The 16,892-nt window shown below is 41.9% G+C and overlaps 3 protein-coding genes across 3 annotated transcripts; 2 read left to right on the top strand and 1 right to left on the bottom strand.

Moving 5' to 3' along the window:
• Positions 1-7,228: 7,228 nt before the first annotated feature.
• K441DRAFT_540663 (uncharacterized protein) lies at positions 7,229-8,664 on the bottom strand (the record flags this gene model as incomplete). Its single annotated transcript, XM_067642604.1, has 4 exons — positions 7,229-7,679; positions 7,783-7,793; positions 8,024-8,410; positions 8,473-8,664. The coding sequence occupies 4 exons, from the start codon at positions 8,662-8,664 to the stop codon at positions 7,229-7,231; spliced, it is 1,041 nt and encodes a 346-aa protein (XP_067508586.1).
• A 1,314-nt stretch (positions 8,665-9,978) lies between these two features.
• K441DRAFT_257408 (uncharacterized protein) lies at positions 9,979-11,531 on the top strand. The gene has a single exon (XM_067640808.1). It carries the CDS (start codon positions 10,328-10,330, stop codon positions 11,348-11,350), a length of 1,023 nt encoding a protein of 340 aa, XP_067508585.1. The 5' UTR covers positions 9,979-10,327; the 3' UTR covers positions 11,351-11,531.
• A 377-nt stretch (positions 11,532-11,908) lies between these two features.
• K441DRAFT_693255 (P-loop containing nucleoside triphosphate hydrolase protein) lies at positions 11,909-13,217 on the top strand (the record flags this gene model as incomplete). Its single annotated transcript, XM_067652635.1, has 7 exons — positions 11,909-12,011; positions 12,075-12,255; positions 12,326-12,361; positions 12,428-12,549; positions 12,602-12,679; positions 12,734-12,763; positions 12,820-13,217. The coding sequence occupies exons 1-7, from the start codon at positions 11,924-11,926 to the stop codon at positions 13,215-13,217; spliced, it is 933 nt and encodes a 310-aa protein (XP_067508584.1). The 5' UTR covers positions 11,909-11,923.
• Positions 13,218-16,892: the final 3,675 nt, after the last annotated feature.

The following is a 16,892-nucleotide window of genomic DNA, read 5'->3' as shown; positions in this document are numbered from 1 at the left end:
ACGGGGAAACCGTATAGCTATTATAGGTGCCTACCTACAGCAGTTGTTCCTCTAGCCTACCTTCTATATTCTCTTTCTATAGTTAAATATATGTATTTACTAGGGTAGAATAAACTAGCAGTTTACCGCTTAGGTGCGAAGCTTATCCTATAATACGTCCCTAGCTAGTAGCGTTACTATTCTACCTAGTATAGCCCAGTTCCGGTCCTAAGAATCCTTTTATAAGTATATATACCCTCTATATCTACTTGCGCGGGCACACTATAATTTAGATGCCTTCCACAATTATATTATCCTAACTATTTAGAATAATACTGTTGCTAATATTAACGAGGCTATTCTTACGTAGCTTTATAGCTCCCTAAGCACCTTTTATTCTATAGACTCTATAGAGCAAAATAGAGAAAAAGAGGGTTATATAGAACTGCCGCCAGTAAAGCTCCTGCAGTTATTTAACTCTAATAGCCTACCCCCGTTAAAGCTTTCCCTAAAAATAGGCGCGTTTATAATCCTTTTACCGAACCTCTACCCTAAGGAAGGGATTTATAACGGCACCCGTATAGTTATTACGCGCCTAGGCCGCCACTATATTAAAGCTTAGATGCTTAGCAGTAGCTTTTATAGCTAGCTACGGCTAATCCCTTGCATTAAGCTTACCTCTATAGAGGGAGAACTGCCGTTTATTATTAATTGAAGGCAGTTTCTAATCCGGCTATACTTTACTATAACTATAACCAAGTCGCAGGGGCAGTCTTTTAACTTTATTGGGGTTAATTTGCGTATACGAGTCTTTACGCATAGGCAGCTATATATTGCACTATTAAGAGTAACAGATATACGCGGGCTTTCGCTATTACTACCATAAGGAGGTAATGCTACTACTACTAATATTATATATCTAGAGGTATTGCTAGACTCTAGCGGGGACAGTATAGCAGCAGCGGCAGCGGCAGCGGTAGGGCAGTAGTAGGGCAGTAGGGCAATAGTAGGGCAGTAGTAGGGTAGTAGTAGGGTAGTAGTAGGGCAGTAGCAGGGCAGTAGTAGGGTAATAGTAGGGTAGACTTAGTTTAGAAGGACAAAAGCCTGGCGCAGGCGCGAGAAATAAGTAAATTTCTTGTCTATAAATATACTGTAATAACTTTTTTTAACCTCTAAGATTGGTTAAGAATTGGTAATGGTTACGTAGTAAAGACCGTACTACCCTATTAAATTCGCGGCCCTTCTACACTTACGATACACCCCCTAATATTGCCTAAATAAAATTTCTATTTAGATAGATTTATAGAGCTTATAAAGCGCTTTAAAATGGTACTACTTTTATTTAAATATCTTAAGGATAGATAGATATAGAGCTTATAAGAGCTCTGCGGAATAAGGGGGAGCCGTACACGGAGCTTAGCCGTCATATGGCCGTCGTACAGCCGTCGTAGAACTGTCCGTATGGACGATTGTAGAGCCGTTTATAGAGCCATTTATATAGATAATTATATAGGCGATTGTAGAGCTATTATAAAGTCGTTATAGAGCTAAAGTAGTAATCTCTATAGTAAAGAAAAGTAAAAGTAGAGATAGAAATAAAAGTAAAGATTAAATAGTAATAGAAGTAGTAGTAGTAATATAGATAAAAATAGGGATAGAAAAAAAAAGTAGTAAAAGTAAAGGCTATAGCTAAGTAGTAATAAAGTAGTAATAGTAATAGAAGTAATAGTAATAGTAATAATAATAATAGTAAAGATAAAGATAAAAAAAGTTATAATATTAAATAAGTAACTAAAGTAGTAGTAGTAAATAGTAGATAAAGTAATAGTAAAATAATAGTATATAAGCAGTAATAAAGATAGCCATAAATTAGTAAGGTTATAGTAAAAGTAATAGAAAAAGAGTAAATAAAAAAGAAATTAGAATAGTAGCTAAAAGAGAAGTAGTAAAAGTAATAGAAATAGTAAAGTAGTATTAAGGCGGTAATAGGGCAATACAGTCAGTGCCGAAATATCGTGGACTCGGGCCGGAGTAAGTCCGCGCACCCCCCACCGCTGTCAAAACAATACACCCCCTATGGCCCCACTAATGTGGCTCTATATTTTATAAATAGAGACCTATTTTATAGCCCTATTCTAGGGCTACAAAATAAGCCCTCATTTATATAAATTGGGCTGGTTTTAGTGGAATTATGCAGGGTGCTTTAAAACGGCTGCAAAATTTGAATTGAGGCTCTGCGCTGACTAATCCGACCCTCCTCCCTCCAAAAAAAGCACCCCCAATAACTCCACTAAAATAGCCCTAAAATATATAAATAAGGGCTATAAAATAGGTCTTTATTTATAAAATGTAAAGCCATATTAGTGGGGCCATAGGGGGTGTATTGTTTTGACAGCGGTGAGGGGTGCGCGGACTTACTCCGGCCCGAGTCCACGATATTTCGGCACTGACTGTACTTAGTTAAAAAGGACAAAAGCCCGCCGCAGGCGCGAGAAATCTGTTAAATTTATCCAAGGACCCAAATTGCGGGCTATGGGTCCGCAAATTGGAAATTTTCCTTGGAAAATTTAACGGATTTCTCGTTAGTAAAGACTACTGTTACTTGCCGCATTACAAGAGAAATGGAAAATCAAATCTACTCTCCTGCTAAGGTGCATAATTTTAAACGTGTTTTTATATGGCGATGTGGCAATTGTAAGCACTGACGGAGGCACTTGCAGGGAGGGCGAGCAGCCCGCTCAGGTTTACCTCAGCGGGCTCAGACGTGATTTTTTTGGCTAGCGTCAGAATAACAGCTACGCCGTCTCCTTCTTGCAAAATCACGTCTGAGAGCGTTTGGCGAGTTTTGTTAAAATCCTAAGCAAAATCTGCAAAACGGAGATTGCGGATATCTAATTTATTTATTTATATAACGCGTTATTATTACCAAAAGTTCATACATTATTTTTAAGACTTAGGGCTTCTAAATGGTATAAATTTTATAATACGGCTATTGCTTAGTCCTAATATTAATTTCGTTAAAGTTAAAAAACGCGTTATTAAAAGCCTAAGCACGTATTGTATCCTATTAAATAGTCTGCTAATATTAATAAAACTATATAGATATGTAGACATCTACTACTTAAAGCTATTGCAACACCTAGTAGGTGCTATAGTTGGGTCCTTCCTTGAAAATATCCTCCCTTAGCCCGGAGAGCCTCTGCTACTACTAGGGGGTAAGATTTGGGCAGAGCCTAGCGCAGAGCCTCGCGCAGAGCCTCGTGCAGAGCCTTAGTAGACCTTCGTGCAGGCGTGCAGACGTGTAGACATGTAGATGTGCAGATGTGTAGACGTTCGTACGGGCGATCAATTGCAGAGACGTTTGTAGAGACGATTGTATGGGCGTTCATACGGGCATTCATACGGGCGATTGTAGAACCTTCCTGGTATATTAGTGCTGCGTGTTAGTAGAGCTTTGGGGCTCTATATAGGGCTTCGGGCAGAGCTTCGGGCAGAGCTTCGAGCTTTGAGCAGAGCTTTGAGCAGAGCTTTGAGCAGAGCTTTGAGCAGAGCTTTGAGCAGAGCTTCGAGCAGAGCTTCGAGCAGAGCTTCGAGCAGAGCCTCGAGCAGAGCCTCAAGCAGAGCTTCAAGCAGAGCTTTGAGCAGAGCTTCGAGTAGAGCTTTTACAGAGCTTCGTGCAGAGCCTCCGCAGAGCCTTAGTAGAGCTCCGTGCAGAGCTCCGTGCAGGTCTCCCCCTAAGCTTCGTTCTGCAGAGCCCTCGCAAAGCTCTACAGCTCTACACAGACGCGGAGCTTACAACTCTATTAGGGCCTACACCATAACCTGTAAAGGGCTGTAAAGTAAATAAATTAAATAGGTATATAGCAGATGGAATACCCACTGGTTGCAAAGAGGGCTGGTGGCGTAGGCGTATGCGTGTTTACTACGCGCCTTAGTAGGTGTCAATCGTAGGTCCGTGCGCAGGTCAAGAATGAGAAGTCTGTCTATTGAATGTGGCTCTAGAGCCTCTATAAATACATGAAGGTGACTGAGTCGATGACAGAGTCAAGGGGTCGGTGACCGAGTCAAGGGGTCAGTGACCGAGTCAAGGTGGCAAAATCCGATTCAGGTCGACAGTAGGGCAGTGGAATTGGAGCCTCTGCGACAACGAACTCCTCTTAACATTGCGCGTGTATAAGGAGCTAAAGATCTCATAACTTATAGAGTAGGCTTTTCTCTATAATTTAGTGTAATTTTTATGTTAATAGGTATTGTAGAAGGGTAGATCAATTTCGTTAAAGTTAATACGGTCTTCTTATATAAACCGTGTTTAGGTTTTTCCTACAAATCTCGCCAAAGTCTCTCAGACCACGAAAACGATTAGTTACCGTCCTAAATCAGCTTAGCGGACGGTGCGGATATTCCTATATCCGCAATCGATTTCTTGGTCTGAGCTTCTGAGGTAACGTTCAGGTTACCCCCTTGTATTAGCTAATAAGGCCTGTGGCACTAGAGTGGGCCTGTGGCACGCTGAAAGTGGGGCGGGAGAGGGGGGTGGCCGCCTCTTACCTCAGCGAGCTCAGACGTGAATTTGATTGGAGCGGATGTTCCTTCGGCCCGTCAACAAGTTGACTAACATCCACCAAAATCACGTCTGAGAGCGTTTGGCGAGTTTTGTTAAAAGCATAAGCAAAAATCTTAGTTTTGGCAATTTTATAAGGGGATTTCCTCCACGACATAATAAAATTAAGTCTCTAAAAGTTAATATATAAATTTTAGGGCGCTACTTTATACATCAAAGGGCTTTAAATTGCATTATCCCCTCCCGAATCTGAGATTAATTTCGTTAAAGTTAAAATTCCTNTTGTTAAAAGCATAAGCACTTTTTGTATAGGCCCGTACGGGCCCATATAAAAATATAAAAAGCCTAAAATCTCATAATCTATAGAGCTCAATCTCCTGAGTAATTTAATATAATTTTTACCTTAAAATATGTTGTGGGGATGTTGATTAATTTTGTTGGGGTTTGTGAGTTTTCCTTACTAAAAATGCTTATGTTTCCATACAAATCTCGCCAAAGTGCCTCAGACCAAGAAATCGATCAAATATCCGAAGGAGATTAGCGCGCTAGCGCAATCGATTTCTTAGTCTGAGCTTCTGAGGTAAGGCCGCCTCCTCAAATTCCTCGGCGAAGCGGATGAGTCAACTGAGATAACGAGCATTGAATACCACTCTAGATTCGTTTCTTTCGTGCGAGCACTTTCTGAGTTGCGATCCAATGGAAAACGTTGTTCATCCAGCTAAGAAGTCACCTTCTAGGTTATTAACATTTTGGAGGACCATGATCTTAGTTAAGGGATCACAAGAGCCGGCCCAAAGGGCATATCTGTCATTTCCGCCAGTTATAGGCAAAGAACGCGCTACGAAATCATAAACTACAAATTCCCAATATCTCTTTCGTATATTAAATCAACGTCGCATCAGTCAAAATTGAACTTTACCCCCAAGCCATCCAAGATACTCTCTACATTTAAACCCTCTCAAGAAAGCAACATCATAGAAATAGTTAAAGCCCTCTGGTCATAATGCCTTACTCCCAACCCGACAATATATTTCTTTTCCACTTCCTAGCCAGCCGGCCCGTACGTTGTGGGGCCAGGCGGGCACTCTATCGAAAACTCTAGCTACGAGTACGATTAGGCTTTCTCAACCACCGAATTTGGGGGTGACCTCGTTCTCAATCGCTACTTCTGCACAAACCAGTGCGAGTGCAAGGGATGCGGCATGCAACGCCATCTCTGTCATCTGTGATGGCAATGCGGTCAAGTAGAAATGTACGTCGTATGGTAGATATGGACGCAGGTGAAGTATTCTTTCGGGTCATCCACGAGGAGTACACTTGCTGGATTTGCGGCTTGGGGATATTGCGGCTATGTTGTACTTTGACGCTCTGGTGAGTCCCGCACTCGTTTCAAAAATCAGTGAAACGGGCCATTATCTTAATTACCCTTCTATTCTTTTAAATACATCAGAAAGTCGTTGACGCCGCTTCCTGCCTTGGTTAGAATGTGTTTGCTTCGTCACCCTCGGCGATCTATGTCTCGGGATTCCGAGGACATTGCGTCTTTCGCAGCTTGATAGATGGCAAGACTGAGACCCTCGAGAGCTCACAAATAGTACCTTGACCCTAATTCGGAGATTGCGCGCCTGCAGTGTGTCCAACAGTCAGCTAGCTGCGAGCTTCAGCTTTTATAGCTGACTGACTGCGTCAATTGGACCGCTCGCTGTCCGCTGACTGCAAGGTAAGGTACGCTGACTGTCACGCTGTCAGCTAGCTGTCCCAATTAGGAAAGCGATATAGACTTTATGGTGTTTCATTGCGGATTTTTGGCAGCACCTCTCTATATACAAATATTAACGTTGCCCGATCAAATCCAACCCCAATTCACCCGATATGGTATTCAAATATGGCTAAATTCGTCCTGCGCACCCACAGAGGTTTAAAAAGGTAGAACGTTTGGTGGTGACGTCAGTGGCAAGGTCAGAAAGAAGGCATCGGCGAGGGCTCCGGAGGCTCTATTTCTATGCCAGATTTGATCAAATACGAAGCTCCGTTGAATGTATCTTACCAAGCTGGCTTTTCTCCCTCTGTAGTTGGCTAAGATCAATATCCAAGCTCGTCAACTAAGGTGTAGTTGAACCTCTATCGGAGTTAATACAGTCGATTAAACTGCTTGATAAAAGGCCTTTAATTAACCACCACTTTTAACATTAATCTGCTTCAATTATGTCGGCCAATAGTCGATTACGCTCATCAGTAATCGTCTTGATCGCCCGATTCGGTATCATCGTTAATCGGAAGGGGAGAGGAAGCAGTTGATCCACGAACCCTACGCGGTGCTGAAGGAGCTGAATGACGCGTAGATTGTGAATTAAATAAGGAAGAAGTAGAGGAGGAAGCAGACGAAGAAGCTCTACTGCCTGGCTGACGCGTGAAATGCAACGTATATTGCATTTTGTATGGGTAATAAAATGGTAAGCTTTAGCACGGGTATCGGCGCGCAATGGAGATATTGGGGAAAATGCTTCATTTACTATGGCTAAGCGAGAGTTTCCCATGGGTTTCCCATCGCTTGGCGTATAATTAACCAACCAGATCATCCGAATATCCTCAACTTCTACCAAAAGCTTCAACTCACCACCAAATCTTACCGCCAAGACAGCGAGCTGTCAGCTAGCTGCAGTCTTATAGCTGACTGACTGTCACAACTCAGTCAGCTAGCTGACTGCTTACATTAGCAGCCTCTTGGCAGCGAAGCTGACAGCGTCGCTGACTCTTGGACACACTGCGCGCCTGAAACTCATCGAAGAGCTGCAGGAATGCCTCAGACCATGACGTATCGGTACTGATGGCATGGGCGATAACCTCCAGGTCAATAACGATGTAGATCGTCTGTAATCCCTCAAGCGCAGAGCCGACCAAGCTGAACCACTCGTTTTCCGTTACTGCACTCTGGAAGCGAGCTGCGTTCAGAGCAGCAGAGCGCTCATTCAGTAAGGTGTGGTTTTGCTGTAGGGCTTGAGAGACAATCTGCTTCAACACGTCTATTGGCGTATAGTCGATAGTGGTATTGTTCCCAGAATTTAGTGCCCAAACGACTGGATTGTTCGTGACGCTGATGCTGTCAATCACATCGGCTGCGAAATCCCGCACAGTGTGTCTGGTGGAAAAAGAGCCGCGGACGGCAATCATTGACGAGGATCTGTCTAAGGCCCATTCATGCAGCTGCACTGCGTTCCCAAGCGCAGCAATCTCCCCACTACTGCCGTTTTTCCTACGCCTCCGATTCCTTCTCGAAGTATAGAATTGCCGGCTTAGTTCCGGACCCGGTAGCGGAGACGCTGCAATGAAGCTTAGAATTTGTGAAAATTGAACTTCACACACCCTTCTGCTTGTATCGAGTAAGCTGAAGTATTGCAATTTGTGGTATTCTATGTGTTGAGGTTAGCTGAACCATATCAGCCACGCCTAGAATGGAGTACAACCTTCCAAGGTTTTCCTGACCTCCAAAGTAACACTATGTGTAGAGCGTTGTTCGATGCGAGCTTCTTCAAGTTCAGTACGAATTACTCGAAGCTCGGCCATAGCCATGCTCAGAGCGAGCCTGTCAATTTTGCCTGATGTTTCGGTGATCTCTTCGACAAGATCCTTGAAGCGGAGATTGTATGGACGGGTAAACGCCGTAACGAAGTGCTTTGCCTTACCCCCGCTGTACCAGGTTGCTGCTCGTTGTACAAACTTAACGATTTGGGTGTAAAGAGTAACAACTAGCTGCCTTATATTGTTGGTTGGATATAGAAATACTTGCAGCTCAGCCTGTGGCAACGCATCCGCAATCCGGCAAAGTGCTTTGGCGAGCTCTTTGATGAGTTCCTCATGATTCATAACTCCCTTTGTTCGTAGAAAATTGTAAGCTTCACAGTCGACCACATCGGAGGGAGAGGACGACCAACGATGAAGAAAAACTTTATGGCACCCCATACTAGAGAAACGTACTCAGGATGTTGCTGCGCAAGCACATCCAAGACTCGCCCGTATAACAAGACTCTAGTAGATAACAAGGCAAGCCATTTGCGGGCTTTTGAGCGCTTGCCCTCCTCATATCGAGCTTTGGCGTTATCGATGACTTCTTGTACAGCATCCATGGCGTTCTTCTCGTAGAGCCATATGCGTCTGCGTTCGTCCTCTGTGAAATTGGTGTCAAAAAGTGCGACGGCTTCCTTGAAGGCTTCTTTCGCAGGCCCAGAAATCCTGGGATGAGCTGTTAGCCACCAGCAGCCAGCCTTGAGATGCAAGGGTACTACGGTGGGTCTTACGAGCCTTCATGCTGATCATTTAGCCATCCAGAGGTTGCCGGGTGATCTATCACCGTCCTTGAGTTCATTTTTGAGGAGAAGAGATCTTAAGACAGAGTCCCTTCTAAAAGGCATGTCGGAAGTGTGGAAAGGGCGCACAGCAGTGGAGCGATAACGGTTCTACAATGTACGGACTTCTTACACGTATTCGTTGCCTACTAAACTCAGCCACCGACCGGTCACAGAAACAAATGCGCGGTTCGCAAAAATGCGACGTTTCTCTCTTCCTAGTTCCACCTCAACTGCTCAAGTATTTAACCTGCTCCAAACCCGCGTTCACTCAAGACAATAAATCAACTGTCACAACTATCAGCGAACTCTCAGCCTCTGAATTAGGTCCTTATAGGCGAGCCCCGGTGCTGCAATTCGTGAGGTAGTCTTGAATTATCGGCCTAACGGCACAACTGCGCGCAACTGGAAGTTGTGCGGTGTCGTAAAGCGAATTACAGAGGCCAGAATCACAATCTAGATGTCCCTTGAGAGTGTTAGCAGATCGCTTATGGCCTGGTCACAGTCACAAGGTTTACAGGCTTGTTATTCAATCACCCAGGTTTCAATATTGAATTGAATTGAATGCCAAGACTCAATCAATTCAATCAACTGAGAGCTCGCTGGCTTGGCAACTCAATCAATATAGGGGTTCTAGTTGAATTGAATTGATTGATAAATATTGAATCTTTTAATATTATATAGAAATATGCTGAACATAACATATAATAATGCTTTAAACCTTATTGTTCTTAGACCCCCTTACCAAAAAAGGGTTACCCGAGCATTACTCGTTGTTTACACTATCACATTATCGCCGGGATCTTGGCAGGTAAGAAAAGTTTTATAACTAGATTTGCCCACCAACAATATCAATTCTATTACCACTATGAACAGGGGGTACACAACAGGATAGTAACTCAACACTATGCCAAGACTCGCGATAGACCTATATTAACGGCAGGAGCGACGGAAACGATGGTAGAAAGCGATTCGGGCGCCGCCAGGTAGGCCCCCTGCATCAACACTATGCCGAGACTCGTGATAATTACTAACTACTACGTAGTTGCAATTAATTGCGATCGTTTCAATATTGAATCAATCAATTCAATTAACCGAACCTTCTGCTTACAAAGCTTTCGATTCAATCAATTCAAGGCCTCAATTGAATTGAATTGATTGAGTAACAAGCCTGCAAGGTTTTCCTAAGCCTTCACAACTCTGGTCCATTGAGCACGGTGCGATTAACGAGCGAACACAAACTGGCATTGCGTCTACGGGGCATGATTCCGGTGTGAAGAAGATTCTTGTTCATAAAGAGAGGGGAGGGGCACCGCGAAGCGTAGAAGAAACCCTTTTCGACCAGACCTGCAGACGTGATGAGAACCAGAATGACCGCTTCGCGAAAGATGGCTATATACATTTCGTAAGTTAACCATACTTGAGTGGTCGGGCGCTGTTCCTTATGTTCTCTTTGCAGGCCTCTCTAAAACCAATCCCTTCCGGGAATGAGACGGCGGATTCCCAGCCACACGTTTTTTCTCCATCAAGCTGCGCGTCTAATGACAGCTTTACAGCTAATGTGCCCTCGAAAAGGCGCCTTAGCGATGAGGTTGAAATGGGATCCAAAAGAGCGAAGCAGATAAAGGCGTCTCATATTGAACTCGGGAGTAAGAAACCCATCTTAGACTTTTGGGACGAGGTTTCTTGCGACAAAGTCGATTGGAGAAATCGATTATGCGAATTAGTTGGAGCAGGGCCGGAGACTGCCGATAGCGCATTACTGGACTGTCTTAACCGTGTGAGTAAGGTGCTGAAGCCTCTCGTCGCTCCAGTGGAGGAGCCACTGCAAGAAGAACCCGTGAAAGTCTCCTATCAAGTTCTCCACAGGACTCGCTGCCACGCAGATGGATCTAAAGCTATTTTTCTCGACCAACCTCACATGGTTGGCTACGGGCAGAGGCCGTACCATCTAGGAGGAAGAGATAAGGTTTCCAATATGGAGCTGCTCATTGAGCGACATCGGGGACTGTCATTCATCATCATCAAAGAGTACAACTGTTGCGTTCCTGGATCAAACCTACTGAAGCCCGAGGAGCAGCCTGTTCCTTCCTTTGAAATGCTGCAAATACTCCATGAAGATCTGTGCGAAGTTCTCGATATTGTAAAAGAATTATCCACTCGGGGGAAGCTCTTTCCAGAGTTCAAACTCAACGGAAAGGCTAGGAATCCTCATATATGGTTCTTCCACGAGAAAGCAAGTTTCATTTCAGCATTAGAAGGTATAAACCAAGCTCACGGAGAGCATCTTGCGCTGTTTATGGAATATATGATCTCGGATAAAGGGAATGAGTTTGCCGTACTCGAAAAACAGCTCTCTAAAAAGGTTATCTCGAGAGAATATCTGGAATACCTCTTTGTCAGTAACCTCAGTCTTCAGACTTCTCCATTCCCAAGTTTCTCGCATATTATGGCTGTTTATGCCTGACGCATATAGGTGCCAACCGAAGTGTTGATCATAAGTGACAAGGGCACGGATCTCTCTTATTGTCGCGGCGCTAAGCAAGTAACGTGGCCGGATATTACACAAGCATGGGCCTCGAAAATGAGCGACGGGGGCTCAAATCCCTTGATTAGCTTGACGAGCAAGTTTTCGTTTAACGTGATGATATGGGATTATGACGGCGTGTTCCAGAGTGTGACAAAGTCGCACGTGATATCTCACTGTGCGGATACCGACAAGCCTTTTCCCATTCGGGACTTGTTGACCTATCCGCTTCGCTACGCGAAAGATGGTACGCAAGAGTTGTTCGCCAGTAGAGGGAGAAAGTTTTGGGACTGCCGTTATACTCAATTTGTCTCATACAATGGATGGGACTTTGGGAAGGTTGAAAAGTTTGTAAGTGTAATCCTGCAGCGGGATGTAGTTCTCGCATTAATAGAAGCTGTGAAACAATAGCGCGACATGCGGTTCATGATTGACACTGTGGCTGTCAAAAGATACCAGCCTGAAGCACCCATTTCGAAATTGCAACTCAAAGATGAGCTTGGTCCTGAAGTCATGGGAAACAAAAAGCCCCCTAGTGAAGATTTCACTCTTCTGCTACCATATTGCGTGATGGGCTTCAATATGCAGGACAAAAAATGGCGTATATTCTTCCGATTCTTGGTCAGCCTTGAAGTGAGAACATCTACTGACCATTCAATGGCAGGACTACTGTTAATTGAAAATACGAGTCCTGTGTGCTGGGACCAAGATGCTTTCAAATCATTAGTAATTGACGATGAGACTAAGGAGTTAATCATGGCACTTGTAACCAACAAAATTGATCCTTCGAAAAGTACTGATCTCATAGGTGGCAAGGGAAGTGGGCTGGTTATACTTTTTCATGGGTAAAAGGATTTCCCGAACTTCTAATCACAAATGATTGCAATGATTTTGATGTTTGCTGACCAGGAACAGAGGACCAGGAACAGGCAAAACGTTAACAGCCGAAAGGTGTAGTTTCTGAGGAGTGCAGAACTGTTAAAATCGACCTGGACTCGCGACTGACTTCTTCGATAGCGTCGCAGAGTATGCTAAAAAGCCACTGTACCGTGTCACCTGTGGTGATATAGGGACAACACCAGAAAATGTCGAAAAGTACCTCAAAATTGTTCTTCAGCTTGGGAAAATGTGGGATTGTGGTACGTTGACCCGTCAAGGAAAGCCTCCAAGGTCATGGTTGATATCTTACAGTCGTGCTCTTGGATGAAGCGGAAGTCTTTCTGCAAGAGAGGTCTTTACAAGACTTACAACGGAATGCTCTGGTATCAGGTGCGTTCCGTAATCGACATGTAGGATACTTAAATACTGATCATTTTCTGGCAGTCTTCCTACGCGTTCTGGAATATTACGATGGTACACACTCTTTCGACATTCGCACTATGTGTAATTTTTTTTTAAACCTGCCTTAGGCATCCTTATCCTTACGAGTAATCGTGTTGGTACCTTCGACGAAGCCTTCAAGTCTCGCATACAGCTTGCACTACACTACGAAAAGTTAACTCAATCGTCTAGAAAGAGAGTCTGGGAGAACTTCATCAATCGCCTGAAATCGTTCGAGACAGACGGCATTGACATCGATAACTTGTGGAGTCATCGGAATGATCTTTCCAAGTTCGACATGAATGGTAGGGAAATTCGGAATGCTGTTACCACTGCCCGGCAGCTCGCTATGTACAAAGGCAAACCACTGGATTTTATCTCATTACGCCACGTCATAAACGTGTCGAGCAAGTTCGATAAATATCTGAGAAACGTGAACGAAGGGTTGGACGATGATGAGTTAGCTCGGGAGGATCGGCTTCGATAGAAATTGTGAAAAATGGTATAATCCCTCGATGCGGTAGACCTATTTTCCTTTGGGTCTAGGAACTGATCCGCTCCTTAAATGCATATAGGGAAGTATACCCATTCGCGGTGAGATATTTTACATAAACCATAGAATGCACAGTACAGTCAAACCTCCTTAATACGATATGGGGTATATAACGATACCCTCTACATTACAATCTACACCCTTGATCAAGCCTTTTTTGGTGTAATATTACGATAATCTAACTTTTAGCAATATCGTTAAGCACCTACTACCAATATCGGTATAATCAGTAGAGAATTTGTAAGCTTTGCAGTGTGAGGAATTGCATGAACGACTTGATTGTAAATGTAGCCCTAAAGCCTCTATATATACACGAAGAAGGTGGAGGTAATAAGACATAACAGGGTAATAGGTAACTGAAATGGGAACGGTGATCTGCAAGCAATATTGATCTGCAATCAATATATAGGGTGGCGCTGACGCTGTCTTGGAGCCTTCCTAGCGGTTATCTTGTGTCTCAGCACAGTGTCGGTAGTCGGTTACAGAATTTGTATGGAAGAGGGCCCTATTTGGCCCGCGAGGTAGATATCCTAAGCCTTTTTAGGTATCAAGTTATTTTAGTTAACTTAGACCCTCGGAAGAAAATCTACCTCACCTCCTATAAACTCCTAAGCTAATTAGTAACCAGCGCTGTAGCCTAACGTACGCCGTAGGCGTTAGTGCTTGCGCTAGCTTTAGTAGCCAATTATAGAGCGCCAAGGTAGATTCCTCTCTAAGGGTCTAAGGGAAAATAGGCGCGATTTATAAAGGTAGGTTAGCCTACCTAATAGACAATAGTTATATCGCCTTTAACGCGGTATATCGCCCCTAATACACCGCTACTTAACTTACTAATACCTCTATTTAAAAGCTTATTTCTTACTCTATATATTACATCCGTAATAGAACCTAATTATTCCCCTAATATCTCTAAAAAGGTCTCTATAAACGTCTATACGAACGCCTATATAAACGCCTATACGAATACCTATATAAATGCCTATATAAAGCCATTTATAAGGTCTTTAAAAACAAGCCTAAATATAAGTTCTATATACTAAGAAGACTATAATTGTCTATATAAATGCTAGTATAAACGCCTATATAAACGTCTCTACGAATAGCTCTATAAACGTCTATATAATTAATTAATTAATTATCTATATAAACGCCTGTATAAACGTTTAAATAATTACCTCTATAATCCTTTCTATAAACGTCTTTATATTTAATTATTTATATACCTATATATAGCTCTATATATAGCTCTATATAAAGCTCTACTACAGCTCTATATAAGCCTCTACCTAAAACTTCCCCCCTATTATAAAGCAAATCTATACCTACTAGCATAAGTATAGTATAATTAGGTAAGCTATTTATAATAGGGTATAAGAGGTAATTTATTAAATTTAATAGTAAATAGAGTAGTAGGAGTAGTAGTAGTAGTAGTAGTAGTAGTAGTAGTAGTAGTAGTAGTAGTAGTAGTAGTAGTAGTAGTAGTAGTAGTAGTAGTAGTAGTAGAGTACGGCCGCTATTTTAATACGGCTAGCAAAGAGGAACTAGTTTTAAAAATATATCTTTAAACTTAAGGCTATATCTTACCCCCTAATACGGTAGTTAGCTAGTTATAATTATTATAATTTAAATATATTGCGTATTAAGACTATAGCTAGTATATTTACGCCGCTAAAGTCATTTAAAACTAATATATATTAGAAAATGGACCTAGTTTATATTAAACGTATACTTATAACCTCTTAAACGCTTTATAGAGGAATTTTAAAGATAGTAGGAGTAGTAAGGGTAGCGTGGTATTCTATTAGCTAATAAGGCCTATAGTACTAAAGTAGGGATATTATATACTTATTACGGAGTAAGTATAAGCGGCGGTAATATATAGCAAGGTAGATATTATTAAGCTATATACATAAACTGTATAAGGAGGTTAAGACATTACGTAAGGAGGAAAGGTAGGAAAATGGGAAGAATGGGTATATATTATAGACTTAGTTGCTTAATTAATACATATATAAAGCAGAATAGGATTTAGGTGGTGGTCCTAGCAGAACTTAGTAGGATTTGGTGGAACTTAGTAAAACTTAGTAGAACTTAGTGGAATATAGCAGAATTTAGTAGAACTTGGCGGAATATAGTAGAATGTAGTAGATTGCCGTCTAGTGGTCGGTCTTTAGTTGCTAAGTTAGTGAAAACAGGTGGACGTGTATAAGGTGTTACGGGAGTGTCCTATAACAACGCTAAAGTGGGACGAGAGTAGGGGGGTAGCCGCCTTTATCAAGATTTTTTTTTTAGGCACGTTGTTGCAAGCGAAAATCGGGGTCTGCAAAACCTGCAGGCGTAAGTCGCAATTTAGCAATTTGCGGCAATTTGCAGCAATTTGCTACAAACACATAGATAGGGCAGGCGCGTGTATAGGTAGCCTATGTGTTTGTAGCAAATTGCTGCAAATCGCCGCAAATTGCCAAAATTGCGACTTACGCAGGTTTTGGAGACCCCGATTTTCGCTTGCCCAAAAAAAATCCTAATAAATAGCATATATATTACGCGACGGAGACACTAATTATAACTTACTTTAATTGTTATAGATTACTATACTATAGCTAGTATAATTAGGAAAACTAGAGTTAAAGATAATTTAAACAACGCGCTTATAAGGGAGTATAAGAAAGAAGTAGAAAACTCCCTAGGCTTATAATAGTGGGATCTAACCATAGCTTTAGACCGATTGCGGCGACTATAAAGCGCCTAATTAGATAAAGCCGGATAGTATATAAACTAACCCCCAAATAGCACTGTTACTATTATTAATAATATATAAAATAATATTAAAGCAGTACTAATCTATAAAAGGCGAGATAGTAAATATAAAGGTAGTGTTAGAATAAAGGACTAAGGATATATAATAATAGTTCCTTAGAGTAATAATTAGTATTACTATAGTATAGGATCTACTAGGCTGGCGTATATTAAGAAGAAGTAGGATATGTTTTAGACTTACTATATTATTTACTAACGCTATATAGCGAAATAGTCGCTAAGCTCCCTTAAAATAGGAATCGTAATAAATAGCGCAGACTCTACTCTATATATATGTATTAAGTATATTTAGCCTCTAAGGTAATTAGATATAACTATACCTTAAGCGTTAGTAACTATAAGCTTATAGATATCCCCTATAAGTAACACTAGCTATACTAGCGGAGGATCTATAGGGCTTTTTAAAGTAATTAAACGATAGAACCTTAAGAGTATTATAGTCTTCTATACCTTTTATAAAGTATTTCTTAACTATATTTCTAAGGATATTGCACTAATAAGCGCTTTTATACCTTTTAAATTCTAAAGGAAGCAAGAGCCTATTATAATCCCTTATACTAGCGACTAAAGATTACCCTAGGCCAACGGCGCAAAGTATAACTATTTTGCGGCCACTAACCCTTTGAGCCTACCTTAAAAACTATTAATAATAATTCTATCTTTCCACGGTCTTTAAAGCGCCCTTTAGTAGCTTTACTAATAATGTAAAAGGGACACTTAAGGTATAGAAAAGAAGAAAGGGGGGTATTGCTAAAGGCTTAAAATAATGTTATATAATAGGGCTTAGCATCT

Source organism: Cenococcum geophilum, assembly GCF_001692895.1.
Source record: "Cenococcum geophilum 1.58 unplaced genomic scaffold K441scaffold_5, whole genome shotgun sequence".
Taxonomy (NCBI): Eukaryota; Fungi; Ascomycota; class Dothideomycetes; order Gloniales; family Gloniaceae; genus Cenococcum; species Cenococcum geophilum.
This window is presented reverse-complemented; position numbering and strand designations above follow the sequence as displayed.